This window comes from Canis lupus, chromosome 12, assembly GCF_048164855.1.
Source record: "Canis lupus baileyi chromosome 12, mCanLup2.hap1, whole genome shotgun sequence".
In the NCBI taxonomy this organism is placed as follows: Eukaryota; Metazoa; Chordata; class Mammalia; order Carnivora; family Canidae; genus Canis; species Canis lupus.
The window spans coordinates 46,893,559-46,912,126 of NC_132849.1; the positions used below are offsets into that span (position 1 = coordinate 46,893,559).

The following is an 18,568-nucleotide window of genomic DNA, read 5'->3' on the forward strand; positions in this document are numbered from 1 at the left end:
GGAGCCTGACGTGGGACTCGATCCCGGGTCTCCAGGATCGCGCCCTGGGCCAAAGGCAGGCGCCAAACCGCTGCGCCACCCAGGGATCCCCAGATTATGTTACCTGTTTTTATTCGTGACCCCTCCAATAGTTTCCAGATAATGGCTGGAGATGACTTTTTTTTTTTTTTTTTTAAGATTTTATTTCTTTGAGAGAGAGAGGGAGAGGGGTAGAGCAGAGGGAGGGGGACAAGCAGATTCTCCACTGGGCATGGAGCCCAGTGTGGAGCTCAATCCTGTGACTGTGAGATCATGACCAGAGCCGAAATCAAGACTTGGTTGCTTTACTGACAGTGCTACCCAGGTGTCCCTAGAGATGATCTTTTGAAGATGTTTGTTTATTTATTTATTTTTTAAAAAATATTTTATTTATTTATTCATGAGAGAAAGAGGCAGAGACATAGGCAGAGGGAGAAGCAGGCTCCATGCAGGGAACTGGACGTGGGACTCGATCCCGGGTTTCCAGGATCATGCCCCGGACTAAAGGTGGCACTAAACCACTGAGCCACCGAACTGCCCGAAGATGGTCATTTAAATCATGTTACTTCTCTGTTCTGATCTTTTCAATGACTTTTCATTGCTCTTAGTATAAGGCCTGAATCCTTTAAATACAATCAGATTCCCATTTATCTCTTGTTTATTGTATTCTAACCACAGATTTTATTTATTTGTTTTAGAGAGAAAAGGAGGGTGAGCAGAGGGAGAGGGACTTCCTACTCAGACTCCTTGCTGAGTGCAAGCCCATTGTGGGGCTTGATCTCAGGACCCTGAGATCATGACCTGAGACAAAATCAAGAGTCAGATGCTTACCTGACTGAGCCACTCAGGCACCCCTTGACTTGACTTTTAATATTTCAGAGTTGTGTAGCTCTTGGGAGCACTTTTTATGTTGTGTTTTTCATGAATGAGGGCTTCTCGATTAGTGTAAAGCCGAGACTTAATGTAAACATCAGGTGTGGTTTACCTAATAGTGTGTGTATTTCTTTCCTGGATCTACCTACAATTTATATACCATCTTGCAGTTTTTGGCTTAGAGTGCTTGCTATATTTTTTGTTTCTGTCACAGATTTTTATTTTTTTTTAAGTTTTAATTTTTTGTTGTCACAGATTTTTAATAAGTCACTTTTACTTAGGATATATCATATTCTTCATAGTTTTGACCAGTTTTCACTTATGGAGAAAATTATGTAAGATTTTCTGAATTCTCAATATCCATCTATAGAAACTCTGGTACTGGGCATATGGTGAATATTCTCCGAATCTCTTAAAATTTTTATTGAAAATCATGTTTTTGTTTTTTAAAACATAAAATCAAGTTTTGTGTCTTTGAGATAATGATTTGTTAAATAGGCTTATTAGTACAATTGAACCTGAACAGCACAGTTTGAACTACATAGGTCCCACTTCTACATGGATCTTTTTTTTTTTTTGTAAATGCAGTACAGTACTATAAATGTATTTTCTCTTATGATTTTCTTAACATTTCCATTTCTTTAGCTGTATTGTAAGAATACAGTATATGATACATTTAACATACAGGATATGTGTTAATGGACTATTTATGTTATCTATAAGACTTCTGGTCAGCGTTACTATTACTATTTACTATTACTAGTAAATTTTGGGGGGGGGAGTCAAAAGTTACAGGTTTTTGACTATGTGGAGAGTTGGCACCTCTAATCCCTTTGTTGTGCAGGAGTCACTTGTACTTTGAAGTTCTAAAAAATAATTCAGAGAATTATCAAGGTTACTAAATAGCTTATTATATTTTTTACTCATCATTTAAATGAACCTGTTTCTCACCTGGAAGTGCTTTTTACAGTTTTATTTAAATGTTTGTGTTCTTTTCTTTCTCTTTTTAAGATACCCTTTGTTAATGTTATTTTATTTATCTATATAATAAAGTATACCAACTTTTTTAACAGATAAAATAATTAGGCATAGGGCTTGTACCCTGAAGGACACAGCACATGCCATCATTGCAGCTGAATTGGATCCAGAATTTAATAAACTCTGTGAAGAAATTAAGGAAGCTAGAATAAAAAGAGGTAAGTTTATAGAAATGAACTTGCTTCTGAAGACCAAGAATCATTGTTACTGAATGATGTTTCTTTAGGCTTGCTGACATTATGAAAATAATCTATATTGAGGCACACACTTTATATATTTTGGTACTAACGTGTCATGTAAATTCTCAAAGGTATTTTAAAATTTTACTTTCTGGGAAAGTTTTAGTGAGTACAGAAGTGCAAATTACAGAAATAAAATTCTTTTTAGTGAAATTTTTTTTGTAGAAGTGTATCTGTTAATTTTTATTCTTAAAGGATTTAGATAGACTTTCATATCATAGAGGGTTTACTTTTTAAAAGTTTTTAGGAATATTGTTTTTTTTCCCTATTGACATTTATGTGCAGTTCTGTTAATATAAAATTAACAGAACTAGCAAATGTGGTTTGTTCAGTGTATAATCCTGTCCTTGAGGAACTCAGTAGGAGACAGAATTATAAAACAAACCAATACAGTTGAAGTATATGAGTTGGTTGAAACATGTTTATAGCACAGAGGAGGAGACTTCCTGTTATGGATCTCAGTGTATTTCATCCAGAGTTTGGGGAATGAAAATATAGGAGTGTTGTCTCTAGTGGAGTGGGAAAAGAGAGGTAGTGACAGAGGAGGGGGAGGTATTTGTAACCAGAGCAGATTAATAGCATATGTAAAAGCACAGAGATGTGAAATAACATGATATATTTGAAGAACTGCAAACTGTGTGGTATTGCGGAAGCTGTACAGAATGGGAAATAGATCTCAAGAGGTGAGCTGAGTCCAGGACATTGAAATTAAGAAGCTTTTTTCCCTACTTCTTAGGCCCTCCCTGGTCACCTAATTTAAAATAGGCTCTGGTCACCATAGCACATAGCATTTTGTCTTTTTTTTTTTTTTTTTTTTTTGTCTCTTTCCCTTATTTGGAATAGAAGTGTTGTGAATGGTTTGTTCATAGCTCTACTGCAGTCCCTAGAATCTGTCCTATAAATATTTGAATGAATTGATGCCAATGCTAAGGAGCTTAAGACTTTATCCTGTAGGTCAGTGTTTTTCAAAATATGTGTGCCTAACACCCACATCAGCTTATTAGACTTAGGGAATTAGATTCTCTGAGAGTAGTAAGGCTGAGAAATCTACACTTTAACAAACTATTCACTTGTTTTTTTTGTACACTAAAGTTTGAGAACCATTGCCATAGTCAATATGAGTCACTGAAATATTTTAAGCTGTGGAATGAATTGGTAAATTGCTTTGGCAGCAGGAAATAGCAAGGTCAATGTGGCAGGATAGAAGGATGGACCAGTCGAAAACTGTTGGAGCCAGTTTGGAAAACAGTTTGGCAGTTTCTAAAAAATTAAGCATAACATTTACCATATGACCCAGTGATTCTACTCCTGGAAACAACCCAAGATAAATGAAAACATATGCTTGTATAGAGACTGTTCAAACAACTAAAAACTGGAAACAATGCAAATGCCTATCAACCAGTGAATGGGTAAGCAAAACAGTGTATCATACAATGGCATACTGCTCAGTCATAAAAAGGAACAAACTACTGATACATGGTACGACATAGGTGAACTTAGGAACGTTATCCTAAGTGAAAGAATCCAGTTATAAAAGACCACCTGTTTGGTGTGATTCCGTTTATATGAAATGTTCTTTTGTGAAGTATGTGGAGGCAAAAAGTAGATTCGCTGGGGCCTGGGATAGTTAACCAAAAAATTGGGCTGCTGTGGTGATTGCAGAGCTCTGTAACTATACTAAAAATCATTTAATGGTATGCTTCAGATGAGTGATTTTTTTTTTTATTATTATGTAAGTTGCACCTCAATAAAGCATTTGGGGGGAAAAGTTGTTGGACTTGTGCAGAGTTTTAATTCGTGAAATGGGAATGGATATAGGATCAATGCAGGAGAGATTTGGGGCATGATTGGAGGCCATTGGGAAGGGAAGGAAGAGTCAAAATTGGCTGCCCATATTACAGGTTCAGTGACTTAGTAGATACTAGTACTACCAACAGAGATAGGGGAATATCTAACTGGAAATAGGGATGAACAGGTATTTTTTTTTTTCTCTTGAACAGGTTTTTTTTGGTGGGGAAAGATAAACTAATTACCTTTAATTTGACCCATCATTAGGATATACAGTTGGATACATAAGATAGGCAATTGAATATATGGGTCAGAAGCTCAAGAGATGCTTGGGCTAAATATGTAGATGTGGGAATTATTATGTAATGGTGATAGAAGCTGAAGGGATGAATGATACTTTTTGGTAGAAGGTATAGATCAGAGTGAGAAGAAAAGAAATTCCAGAGACAACCCTGAGAAACACCATTTAATGACCATATAGAAGAGACAAGTCTTGTGAGGGAAAATGAGCTGGGGTGGTTTTTCTTAGAAAGATCAGTGTAGGAAAACCAAACTTACTGCAATGTGTGTGACAGACAGCTAATACCAGATGAAAACAGTTCTTGTGAATGGGGTTTAATGGTCTAACAAACACACATTCTAAGATGGCAGAAATAATAACTTTTAGACAATATATCTATATTTTTAAAGATTTTATTTATTTATTCATGCGAGACACAGAGAAAGAGAGAGAGAGGCAGAGACACAGGCAGAGGGAGAAGCAGGCTCCATGCAGGAAGCCCAATGTGGGACTTGATCTCGGGATTCCAGGATCACGTCCTGGGCCGAAGGCAGGCACTAAATGGCTGAGCCACCCAGGGATCCCCTTTTAGACAATATATTACTATTGTCCTACAGTCATAACAATGTATAGTTTTGTAAATTAAACCAAGCAAATAGGTTCCTTTGTTAAGCATGGGCTGCTAGGTTATTTTGTTAAGATTTTATATCTAGTTTCTTTACTATCTTAAAACAAAAGGTACTGCTTTCATCTGGATTATGAACTGTCCAGGTGTAATTAATGACTAAAACTTGGTTCTATATTTCAGACTTTTTTTTTTTTTTTTTTTTACCTTGTTGGTTTATGTAGTTGGGAATATTTAAATAGGTGTTGCTTATCTTCTGCCTGCAGGCTTATCAGTAACAGCAGAACAAATAAATCCTCATGGCACTGGAGCTCGGAAGACAGAAACTAGAGTTGAAGAGGCATTTCGGCACAAACAAAGAAATCCATTGGATGTTTGGCATAACTCTGCAAATAAATGTGCATGTGAGTGTTTGAGACCATGTTATCCAGTAGTGGGAACAGCTGAGAAGGATGCAAATTTGTTAGGAGCTGGGGACACAAGCCAGGTGCTGCTGTGTTCCCTCAGGTCTTCTCTCTATTCAGAGAAGAGCTTGTGCAGTAGGATGTGGAATCGGAAGTCTACTTCTGTAACTGCATTTGCTCTTTTCTATCTACATTTCAGTCCTTGCTGCTGTTTATTGAACTAGGTTTGAATACTTTCAGCTTTAAACTTTGGTTTTTGGACAGAGATGTGGAGCCAGCAGACTTTCTATCTACTCCTGCCTCCAGCCTTAAACCTTTGCTGTGTAATATATAGGATGTTCTCTCTATGGTGGAAAATGGCAACTGTGACTTAAAAGAGTGGCCATTGTGACAGTAGGAAGTTGATTTTCCTAAAAGAATATCTTGTGCTCAGTTTGAAGAATCTATACTGCCTTTTTTAATGTAGTTTTAAGTGAGATATGTTTAGAAAGGGAAAATTCAGTGTTCTAGGTTTTCTTCACTTTTCCTCGTACATGGTGATTTATAAGATTTCTGAAAGACCATTGTTAACGAACACAGCATCTTCCTAGTATAGTCCATATGTTTCGCCTAGGTAGCCACCCCTAGAAGGTATATGCTAGTCTGGTATAAAGATGGTTGTACTATTGAAACTGTCAGTAAGGCTGGCCATAATAGATTCTTTCACCAGTGGCACTGAATTTGAATGAATGAACCAGACTCTCTCTCTCTCTTTTTTTAAAGCTCTTCTCTTTGTGATAAATGATACTCAAACGTGAGAAAATTTGAAGGACTTAGTGGTACATTTGTTTCATGAAACCGATTAAAGCTATTTGGTGTAGTTATTTATATCTTGGATCATGACCTGGATTATATAATGTAGCACTCTAATTTAAACCTTGAAGGCCTGTACATTCTCTGCACCTGATATAAATATTTACTAAAACCCATTATTGAAAATTGGCTTTAAGCAGTGTAAGTTCCTTTAAATGTAAATGTAACTTTAATCTACAAATGTGAATTTTGTTTTCTCTTACCAGTAGATGGCATATGTGACTCATCATTTGTCTCTTTTACATTAATTTACTTGAATTATAAATCTAAATATCCCTAAGGGAGAGTTGCTTTCCTAAGGTCTTAGTTTTGGAAACAAGCTCAGAGACGCTATAAAAATTGACTCTAAAGATTGTGCCTCCTGTATTGGTTTTTCACACAAAGCGCCCTTGTAAAAGGAAGAGATATGTGCAAGATTAGTTCCGTAAATGGATGCTACTACCACATGCCAGGTGCTGTGGAGATATAGCAGTGCCTAAAACAAAAATTCCCATTCTTTTGTAGCTTATATGATCAATTTCTCTATTTTACCAAAATCATACTCACCATTAGAAATAATTATGTAAGGAGGAGGGAAATCTCTCTATTTTGACCTCTTCCCAAATGAGAAGATTTTCTTTGTTCTCAGCTGTGATGAAAGTGTTAGAAATAAACTTGCTTCAGTAGGCCGTCTAAGCCTTTGCTTAGTGTACTACAGATCACATAATTGAGCTGGCTCTTGATTGAACAGAGTTCAGCTCTTCTTGCTCTAGAGTTTGACAGCTTAGGAAAGAAAAGGGGAACCTTTTGTGCTTTGGTTGCATGGCTGGAGAATAAGTAAGGTCACAGTGTTTGGAATGACTTGTCAGGTGGTAGAAACCTAACAGCTCTACTTTTTAGAGAAAGAGGAGGCTGAATTTTTTTTTTTTCATTTTTAATGTGAACTGGATTAGTTTTTCATATAGCTAATGGAATGCTTACAAATGCCCATCACTTTTGCTTATATACAGGTTTTAACAGTAAACTAATGCTGAATGTTCTTCTTTAATTACCCTGTAAGTATAAGTTATGAAAACAGAAATTAGGGGGAAAAGGAATGGATAGATGATTCTAATGATACGATTTTGAAGGCAAAATATATTTTGAACCAAATGACTAACTTGAATTTGGGAAATGATTTCAGAAACCTTTAGTAGATTTATTCATAGATAAGAAAGAAAAGTAATATTTTTAACAATATTTGTCAATTCCTTGTGAATACCTTGGTGTCTTTACAGAGACTCAGTAAAGATTAAAGATGAAAGGATGAAAACATATAAACACATATATGTGGAAAAAAACCCCCACATATATGTGGAATTAAAGATTCCTGGACTCTTTGTTACTGGAAGTACTCCTAAAGCTCATGACAGTTTCTGGCATCTAAAGTTAAATATAGTCTTTACAACTTCTGTAGGTCTTCCTTTTCACATCACTGACCGAATATTTATTTTCAACATTTTGTTAATGTTGCTGCCTTGATAGCAGAGGGCTTTTTTACCACATTTTCTTCTTCTTTTTTCAAAATATTTTGTTTATTTATTTGAGAAAGAGAGCATGTGAGCAGAGGGAAGAACAGAGGGAGAGGGACAAGTAGACTCTCTGCTGAGCTCAGAGCCCGATGCTGGCCTTGATCTCAGGACCCTGAGATCATGACCTGAGCTGAAATCAGGAGGAGACAGACACTTGACTAACTGAGCCACCCAGTGTCCCCCTCTTTTTACATATTTTCAAATAACAGCTGTGAAACCAATTGATCCTACTTGGTGAACCATTTATAATAGAAGAGGCTAACCAGTTGTCAAACCATTGTCAATAAGCTTCAAAGGGTTTCTCTCCACTACTGTACTTAATGGGAGTGATTCCTTCTTCTGTAAGGAGAGACAGTGGATAGTTCTTTGTGGGACACCAGTAACTGTTCTGTCTTGGTATACTGGATCATATATTCACTTTCTTTCATTGTGTAGGAGCTTTTGGATGATTTTGTTGGCAAAGCACTCATTTTCCTGGTGGAAATCCAGGGCTATGGCCTCCAGTTTTCTAGGTAGCCTGGGAATGTGGTCAGTTACTCCGTAAATGTACATATTATATGCTTGGCCCCTGGATGTTAGGAATTCGGAATAGCTGTAGAACAGAATCAAGGATAATAGAAAAAAAATTAATGCTGGATAAACTCAAACTCAAATTTTTAAAAAAGTTCATTCTTCAGAATTCATCCCTGACTTCTTATTCATTCTGCTCATAGGTTGTGAGGATTAGTCAGCATAGATGTCAGGAGCTAAGTAATTCTTGTGTATTACATTGGTGTGGGTTTGCTTTCTTTTGAGTCTTAAATAGTGAACATTTGTAAAACAAGTTTTGCACTCTGTTTTATTTCTCTGTATGTATCTGTTTCTACATATCTACATACCTCTTTTCCTTCTCTCTAAAATAGTTCGAGTTCGGAGAAAATCAAGGCGGCGATCACAGTGGGGTAAAGGAATTATTAAGAAAAGGAAAGTCAATAATTTAAAAAAAGATGAAGAAGACACCAAATTTGCAGACTATGAGAACCATACGGAGGACAGGAAGTTGCTAGAGAATGGAGAGTTTGAGGTAAGCACTGACTGCCATGAAGAAAATGGAGAAGAGACCGGAGACCTCTCTATGACCAATGACGAATCATCGTGTGACATCATGGACATGGACCAGGGGCAGAGGCTTGACAATGGAGCAGGCACAAAGGAGAACTTTGCATCTACTGAAGAGGAAAGTTCAAATGAGTCTCTGCTTGTCAATAGCAGCGGTTCTCTAAATCCAGAACAGACATCTAGGAAAGAGCCTTTCCTCAAAGGAAGCTGTCTAAATGGTGAGGCCTCCACTGACAGTTTCGAAGGAATACCAGTTCTGGAGTGTCAAAATGGCAAAGCTGAAGTAGTTTCTTTCTGTGGTAGTGGAGACAAATGTAGTTCTGAACAAAAGGTTGTCCCAGAGGACCAGTCAAAAGAAAAACCAGAAACTTTGAATGAACATCCTGGAGATGATCCTGAGAAACTAGAGGCCCTGGAATGTAGCAGTAATGAGAAGGTAGAATCCAGCCCTGAAGTGGAGGTTAAAGATGCAGAACTGGATAAAGAAGGTAGAGCAAATATTTTTTAAAAATCTTCTGAAATTTGAGAGTCTGGAGTTCACCAGTTGCATATTTTGTTTGGTCCCCAGTCAGTAAGCAAGTTATACCCCTCTGAGAATCTGTTAAAGTTTTGATCTTTTTCCCCTAGGAAGGTATATATACACATGCCTAGTAAATTTTGCTAGAAATTTCAGAGTGTTATGGTCCAGAATGAGTTGCTTTCCTTTTTGTGTGTGTGTGTATGTGAGTTGCTTTCCTGACTGCTTATTTTTTTTGCCTCCCACCTGATTATTATTCCTATCCTAATGGATTTATGGCTAAAGGCTGAGTAAACCCACAGATATTAAGAAGATGGAATTCTAATAAGAATTACTGGGGTGGAGTAGGCTGGACTGAGAAGATTTGGATACTGAGCAGTGTGGTATGCTGTGCTCATGTACGCTCGCATTAAATTACCACTCCTGTTCATTACAATCATGTGACTTTGAGCTGGTTACTTATGCTCTCCAACCTTGTTTTTCCATCTTCTAAATTAAACTTCAGAGTGTTGTCACTGTGGGGATTAAATAAGTCATGTATATTAATCACCTCTTCTTGTACCTGGCACATACTGAGCTATATTCATTCCAGGCATTCATTGTTAGTTGAATCTACGGGATGTTGAGTCTAAGAGGCTCCACTGCTTTGTAAAGCCAGTGGTATAGGAAGCAGCAAGAACCCACAGTGTTAGATCTACTTTGTTCTCATAGACTCAGAGCACTCTGCAAGCCCCTGCCTTCCTAGGGTCTATATGATTCTTTTAAGAAGAAGCAGAAAAGGGGGCCTGGGGGATCCCTGGGTGGCTCAGCGATTTGGCGCCTGCCTTTGGCCCGGGGCGTGATCCTGGAGTCCCGGGATCGAGTCCCACTTCGGGCTCCCGGCATGGAGCCTGCTTCTCCCTCTGCCTGTGTCTCTGCCTCTCTCTCTCTCTCTCCATGTCTATCATAAATGGATAAATCTTAAAAAAAAAAAGAAAGAAAGAAAAGGGGGCCTGGGAGTTTCTAGCCCTGCTTTGTTTATCATTCTTTAGCCCGTTGTGAGATGGGGTGAGTTAGAGATCTACTCTTCGAATATACATTTTCATACTGAACAGGTACTCTTCCTACACTAGAATATTTTGAAATTCTGTCATGTTTTCTCAGTTGTGTGGAATATATATACCTTTAGCCTGGGATTTGGGCTATGTGGGAGAAGTTTTTTTTTTTGCTGCCAGGTTTTGAGCCCTCTAGCAGAATTAGAAAGTAGGAAGATACTATTCAAAGTCTTAGAATTCTCCTAATGGATAAAGAGAGATATTTGTGTATTATTCTTAAATGCTACCTGTTGAGAATTTTTCTTTTACTTCAATATTTAATAATAGAAGGTAGTTGAAAGAGCAGTATTTATTTTGGTATTCATTTATATTCATCATACAGGCAGAACTTTAAACATGTATTAAAGTTGGGTTAAGTAATGACTGGGACAGAGTGGAGAGAAGGGGAGAGAGCTTCCTGATGAGGCTTTGGATATAAGCTGAGGAGTCCTTTTTAAAAATGTTCCTTCAGGGATCCCTGGGTGGCGCAGCGGTTTGGCGCCTGCCTTTGGCCCAGGGCGCGATCCTGGAGACCCAGGATCGAATCCCACGTCGGGCTCCCTGCATGGAGCCTGCTTCTCCCTCTGCCTGTGTCTCTGCCCCTCTCTCTCTCTCTCTGTGACTATCATAAATAAATAAAAATTAAAAAAAAAAATGTTCCTTCACTACGAGATTTTAGTGTGCTTGCAGAAAAGATTTATTTATTTATTTAATTTTTTGCAGAAAAGATTTAAATTAATATTATATTCAATTGGTTATCTAAAAACTTTAAAGATATTTGTTGTATAAAAGCCTTACCTGAAGTTTTTTACTTGTAACTCTCAGGGCAGTATTACAGTACAAGTTCTCAGGTTCCTGGATGTCCATAGATAGGGTAATGAGTATCTGTAAGGTCTTTTTTTTTTTTTTTTTTTTTTTAGATTTTATTTATTTATTCATGAGAGACACAGAAAGAGAGGCAGAGACATAGGCAGAGGGAGAAGCAGGCTCTCTAGGGGGAGCCTGATGCAGGGCTTGATCCCAGGACCCCAGCGTCACACCCCGAGCCAAAGGCAGATGCGCAACCACAGCAGCTACCCAGGTTCTCTGGATCCTTAAGGTCTTAACAAAACACTTAGCTTATGTTAATTGAACTATAAATAAAGGCTTTCACTCTAGATGCTGTCTGAAAGATAAAATTTCTTTGCTACATGGAAGTATGTTTTCCAAGGTAATATTTTGGTTCTTTTATTATTTGTATAGCAAGCATTGATAAGAGGGAATTGTTTATAGATGTGGGAATAAGAGGACTAACGCAGGAGGGAGGGGGAAGGTTTTCCTTAGCATTTGTTGATGTGGGCCAGGTCCTGTAAAAAGTTCTGGAACAGTTTGAGTTTGTGTTCCTTCCTTCTTGTCCTCCTCTTAGAGTATTCCTGACTAGGGGATCATAGGGCTCAATGGCCTATCTACCCATTCAATCTCTCAGGGTGCCTAGTACTGTCAGATTATTGTTAGCCACCTCAAAATATGTTGTTTGTTTGTTTTTTTTTCCCAGTGTAGTTGGTCTCAGTTTGATGTTGAGAGGAAAATATTATAGTAACTCACTCTGAGGTAGGAAAGATCATTAGCTCTATTACACTTTATTTATGTTTTAAAAGATTTTATTTATTTTTTCATTCATGGGAGACACAGAGGCAGAGACACAGGCAGAGGGAGAAGCAGGCTCCATGCAGGGAGACGGATGTGGGACTCCATCCCAGGACCAGGGGATCACACCCTGAGCCAAAGGCAGGTGCTCAACCACTGAGCCACCCAGGCAACTCAGCCCTATTACACTTTAAATGGACTTGTATTTTTAAGAAAAAAATGTTAGAAGCCAGATCAATTTCTAATAGGAATGTGGGCAGTGTAAAAGAGAAAAATTTCAGTTAATGTTGAGGAAGGGTTTACTTTATTCTATTTTTTACCTTGCAAGGCAAATATGTAGACAGGTTGGCCTCACTTGGTTTGAGTAGCTGCTTTTCTAGGTTGCTTCCCCTCTTCTAGTTCTGAAAGCTCCAAATTTTAAAATGATGGCTATCATAAAGAAAGTGAAGACATTTAAAAGTTAGTACTTAGAGGGGACTATTGCTCTTCTCTTCCTTTAAGTGGATGTGTTTATTAGACGGCATTCTAGCATGGGTTGGCTTTCTTGGTTGTGGTTTATTTCTCTTCAATTTGGGTTACTTATTTTAAAAAATTATCATTTAAAGAATATACCCTTATTCCAAAAAGTTTTTATGGTGGGTAGAATTTATAGTTGTTCAAGCTTGAGTTTTCTTAACTTTTACTTGCTGCACTTTTTTTTTTTTTTTCAATTGTAGGTGCTTCTAAAGTAAAGAAATATCGTAAGTTAATTTTAGAGCAGGCAAAAACAACAAGCCTGGAACTGGTTCCAGAAGAACCCTCTGAGCCTGTGCCACCTCTTATAGTTGATCATGAGAGATTGAAGGTAAGCTTAGCTATTCCCAGTCAGTCTTAAATGAATGGAAAGAGATTTGAATATGTTTGTAGGCAGTTGAATAAAGCTAGTTTTGATAATCTTGCTTCAAATTAGGAATATACTCTAGAGCTTCTAGTAAAAAAAAAAAAAAGTTATGTGTGTTCTGAGGGGTTTAGAGAATGGTCTCAGTAATAAACTAAGGCTTGGAATCTTCTAAATTACGTGTCACCGTTACACCATAGCATATGGTGTCTGTTGCCTGGCCATTTATATATAACTGTTTCAGTGTGAAAATGAAACCAAACTTCATTTTATTCTCTTCTAATTTTTCTTAGAAATTGCTTGATTTGTTGGTAGATAAAAGCAACAATCTGGCAGTTGATCAACTTGAGAGATTATATTCTCTTCTTAGTCAGTGCATCTATCGTCATCGTAAAGATTATGACAAATCACAACTTGTAGAGGTAAGTGCTCAGTTCATCCTTAGAATAAACAAATATGTGCTTTCACTTGTCCCAAAGAAAAAAGAGGGAAACATTTTTTAGTCTATATCTTTCACCAAGTAACTGAGGAATATTTTGAAGATTTAAGATTAGAAGACTCATTAAGACTTAGAGTTTGCAGAATAAATTTTTTTTTAAGGATTTTATGTATTTATTCATGAGAGACAAACAGAGAGAGAGAGAGAGAGGCAGAGACATAGGCAGAGAGAGAAGCAGACTCCATGCAGGGAGCCTGATATGGGACTTGATTGCAGGACTCCAGGATCACACCTGAGCTGAAGGCAGACACTCAACCGCTGAACCACCCAGGTGTCCCAGAGTAAATCCTTTCTGTTACCATTTTGTCTCAGGACAGAAATAATCTGGGATTCTTTTTTTTTTTTTTTTAAAGATTTATTTTTATTTATTTATGATAGACATAGAGAGAGAAAGAGGCAGACACACAGGCAGAGGGAGAAGCAGGCTCCATGCCGGGAGCCCTACGCGGGACTCGATCCTGGGACTCCAGGATCCGCCCTGGGCCAAAGGCAGGCGCGAAACCGCTGAGCCACCCAGGGATCCCTGGGATTCTTTGTTTATCAAAGTGGAACTTAGCATGTCACAATTCCCTTGTCCCTTGCTTATTGGTGACATCACTGAGCGTATCATTTGGGCGGGTTGATTGTGGGGATGGCCTCAAGTCTTTACTGCTGCTTCATAGGCAGCCACTGCTGGTTAAGGGAGTTGGCCTAGAAAGTGAGACCTGTTTGCCATCCCATTAATGATTAAAGAGAACTTAAAAGTCATCTCATTCATCAGATCTAGGTTTAGGAGATGGCCACATGAAGGAGTGGTTGTCCTTTTGCTTAGACACTTTCAAGGTGAACCATTCTCTTTCTTTTCTTAAAGATTTTATTTATTTATTTGAGAGAGAGCAAAGACCGTGAGTGCAAGCAGGTGGAGGAGCAAAGGGAGTCTTGGAACCTTGTAATCTAGGGGCCTTGTTTAGGGAAAGAAGGGATCTATAGCAAAATCACCAGTGAATGGCATTTCTTGTGATGTTGGCAGTGACTCTTTCTGGCTTTTTTTTCCTTCTCCTTTTTTTTTTTTTTTTTTTTTCCTTCTCCTTTTTTCCCCCCAGCTCTGATTAAAGTGAATAGCAGTGGGAACAGGTACATTTTACTTTGGGTACAAGTTTCATTATCCTGAATACATTCATTTTGCTTTGGAAAATGAGTAAAGGAAGGGCTCAGGCTCTGGAGTGAGGCTACCTGTATTCAGATTCTGACTTTGTTGTTTATTAGCTGACAAATTATTTATCTATACAGATTTCTTCGTACAATATCTGGCATAATAAGTACTCATTGAGTGATACTAGCATCATCCTCATTAGCCTAACTATCAAATAGGCATTTGGAAGTGTCTAGGGCAGATAACCTGCAGAGTAGCTATGGTATTATAATCAGGAAAATACTTAAAGTTTAACTTGTATCTAAAATTCCTTCTCTAAAAAGTTAAAGTGAATTTCCCCATAATACTTTTGTCTTTTCTTTAATAGATAACATGCACTTTTTTTCCCCTTGTAGGAGATGGAAAGAACAGTTCATATGTTTGAGACATTCCTATGAACTTTTCAAGATGAGTGGTTTATCCTCTCCAATCTGCTCCTGACAGAGCAGTCTTCTGAGCCATTCAATTTCAAATTGCACCAATTATGTGCAGAGCCTTGGTGTAAAGTGCTCTCTCACTCATTCTTTCTCTCTGTTGAATTTGGTGCTATTGTCTCAGGTACCTGAAACCAACCAGCCTACAAGAACCAAACAGAACTTCAGAAACATGTTGTATTTTCCACAAATAAAAAATACAACCCCACAGATTGGAGATTTTGGTGCTACAGAAACTGCTCTCACTTCTGCTCCTCTTTTCGTGCACTCTCTTTTGGAGACTTCTCTCTTAGGGAGCAGACCAGCAAACACGAGGAAACTGGATGGGGCAGTTCTAACTGTGTTGAGTTGTTTAAACAGTGGGCAACCTGTTTTGTTTTGTTTTGGTTTCTTTTTCCTCCTTTCTACTCCTTTTAGCATATTTGTTTTTATTTTTTCCTCTGGGTAATGGACTGAAACCTGTTTTAGAGTTGGCTACGGTATATTCTGGTGGGAAACTGAAGAAACTGGATGAAATTAGATTAGGCTCTTTCGAACTGCCTTTAATGTGCCTTTTAATTCATTTGAGAAAGATAAGGCTAAACAAAAGAATGGGCTTGTTTGTAGCAAATGAATTAGAATGTCTTTTTGGTCACAACCTTGAAAATAAGTTTTGATACTCTGTCATTAAGAGACAACCAGTGTTTTGGTATAAAATGCCTATCTTGTTTTCAAAACTCAATCAAGACACTCATTAAGCCGCACGATGTACTAAAATGGTAAGTTTTCCTATGGTCTGTTTCTGTTTAAGAAACACATAATAAAACAACAACAAATAATACACAGCCCACCAAAAAAACTTACACACTTTACAGTATTGCTGACAATGATGACCAGAAACTAGATAGATGGTAACATTCTTTTCCTCTCTCAGTGGCAATTTAATAGCAATTCATGTTTGGGTTCCCAGAGAAGAATGATTTCATGTATAGTAAGTTGTTCCTGTTTTGTTTTAAAGCCAGGACTTGCCAAATGGACAGAAAAGAGGAATTTGTCAGAAGCTCCATAAAATTCATTTTTTTTAATGCATTGTGCAGGTGAGCTCTGGTATGGTCCTTGAATAACAGTATTAATGTTTAAATCCCTTAACCATAAGCTTACCGTCACAACTATTCATTTGGATTAGAACCCATTTTGGATCTTGTTGAGTGATTTCTGTGAATTGTACTTACCTAAAATTAATTATGGGTTACTAGTTTTACAAAAACTTTCTACAAATTTGGGGACACAGTCTAGGCAGTTACAAAGAGGCAAAGGGAATGCAGTGACATTTTTTTATCAGATAATTTTTAAACAAAAAAAGTAGAAAATTTTGACAAGTTGGCTTGATATCTTCATTCATTATAGCCGTTAGCTGCAGGTGTGTCTTTCCAATATATGCAACACATGTAGTTTGGGTTTTAAATAGAGCAAATGGTCTTGGACTACTGCAGAGATACTGAGCTACCTCAGCTTTTTGTATTTTAGTTTCTAATAGTGCTTACAGAGTCCTGTAATCACTTTGCCACCGTTTACATGCTGAAGCTAAGGTACTTGTCTCCTTGTCTCCGGCTGTTGGCTGTTTGTTGTGTGCGGATGCCAGTGCAGAAAGCACACCGTAGCCACAGGCTACTGCAGTAATCTTAAGTGCTTCTTTGCATTTACATTAACATTTTGCGCCTTCTAATTATAGCTTAAATTTTTTTAAATGCCACTTTTTTTCTTTATACCTAGTCTATGAAGTTTTCATAATATTCAGTTAGTCATATAACTCAAGATGCTACCCATGTAGACACACTGTATTTTTAAGGTGGGCAAGTGCGATTAACGATGAACCATTTTAAAGGGGAGGTTATTTGAAACCTCTAATTTGATTATTGGGAGGATTTTCATGCTTTCTTTCATATTTATTACCATCATACCACTTCAGACTATTTTACTGTCTAATACATTAGCATTTTGTATTTTGATGGAAATTGTTACAGAATTTAAAGATTTGATGAAATAAGATGTAGCAGATTTTTTGTAGCAAGTTTCTGCTAAAAGGGTTTTTTGCAAGTCTCAGGTTCTTGCTGCACTATTTTTTTTTAAATATTTATTCCAGTTACTCTAATTCAGAAGCATTCTGTTCAAGTAACAGCAGCACTTGTGAAAGGAAAAAAAAAACGCACATGTTCTTAGTAGGTTACTAAATTTGTACAAGTTAATTAAGATTTTAGCCATCAGTGGGTTTGACAAGGGAAATTTATTTATGTTCAGCATTAAAATGCTTCCAAAAGATCAAGTTTTTTTTATTTTAACCTTGATATTGATGGAGAAATACGAGGCAACCTCAGTATGATAGGAACTGCCACTTTGAACAGATTAGGTCTTAAAGAGAAAACCAATCTAATGCCAAGGGGAGAAAAATTAGCTGAAACTGTATCAACTCCTCTGCTCCCCTTCCCCTGTCTCCCCCCAAAAACCACACACTATACCAGTTTTGCTTACTTTACAGATATCTGGTGGTTCTATAGTTTAAAGCAGCTTGTGAAATTATCCAAGTGGACTCAATTTTGTTTACCTTTCTGTAAGTTCTTAATTTTTGCTGTATAGCATTGGCAAAAATATGTACAAATTGACCTCTGTTCTTATTTCCTATTGTGAGCATTATAAATGATAGCTCCTGTGTAAAACTTTGCTCTCAGATCAGTAAAATATGTATCACAGCACAGCCCAACAATAGTTAATGCTCAGCTGTGGGGACCATGGGAGCTTTTTGAAGATGATGAAACCGCACTAGGGTTGAAACTGATGGCCGTGGAATTAATTGTGTTTTTGAGCTTGAATCTCACCTGTGATTAATTTTTTTTGTTTTGTTTTACGTCCTTTCATGACTTGATTTTTCTCATATGCCAATGTATTTGTAGGTTTACTGGATTTTATTTTTAGGGAGTGGGGTGGTAATATCTTCCCATTTTTTGATTAAGTTGGTTCAGCTATGGTGCTATTAAGTAGGTATCTTCAGTGTCAGGTCCCGTAGCTGAATGCCATTGTTATTATAATTATTATTTGTAATCACATTGTAAGCTTGAATTTGGACTTGTACCTGCATCTTTTGTATTTTGTACATTCAGTTATTTAGACTTTGGGAGTCCTTTTTGGTTTCAGTCATGTATGTCTACTTTGTAGATTAAGTAGACTTCATCAACCATGGTCTATTTTGGGTTTATAGTTTAATTTAGAATTGTGTTAAATTGATGTTTTGCATTTGACTTCATTTTACATTAGTTTGAAGTAAATTATTTAATTTTTGAATTCTGGAATTTTGAACATTTACTGTAATTTGTAATATAACTGCTGTGAAATACTTGAATAAAGATGACAAGAAAAACCTGTCTTTAGCCTGATGATGATTGCTGTTGGCTGCAAATGCAGCACTACTGTTCTAAGCCGAACTCACCTGCTGTGCAGCTTGGGCATGTTGATGTTTATTTATCTAGCTGTGTTTGAGGGATGAGGCAAGCATAGGGTACCCCTACTGCTCCGCCATCTTAACTCCTTTCGTTGGCATGTTGATGTTTATTAATAAGCACCTGCCAAAATCTC

At 37.3% G+C, this 18,568-nt stretch overlaps 1 protein-coding gene across 2 annotated transcripts in view; it reads left to right on the forward strand.

Moving 5' to 3' along the window:
* The window catches only part of ATAD2B (ATPase family AAA domain containing 2B), a 158,759-nt gene extending 140,402 nt beyond the window's left edge, over nucleotides 1-18,357 (forward strand). For both annotated transcript variants that reach the window (XM_072770929.1, XM_072770930.1), the window contains exons 23-28: nucleotides 1,965-2,087; nucleotides 5,128-5,265; nucleotides 8,570-9,253; nucleotides 12,698-12,825; nucleotides 13,152-13,280; nucleotides 14,885-18,357. In XM_072770929.1, the coding sequence (XP_072627030.1) occupies nucleotides 1,965-2,087; nucleotides 5,128-5,265; nucleotides 8,570-9,253; nucleotides 12,698-12,825; nucleotides 13,152-13,280; nucleotides 14,885-14,926 (1,244 nt within the window). In that variant the 3' untranslated portion in view covers nucleotides 14,927-18,357. The remainder of the gene's footprint in view (nucleotides 1-1,964; nucleotides 2,088-5,127; nucleotides 5,266-8,569; nucleotides 9,254-12,697; nucleotides 12,826-13,151; nucleotides 13,281-14,884) is intronic.
* The last annotated feature ends 211 nt before the right edge of the window (nucleotides 18,358-18,568 follow it).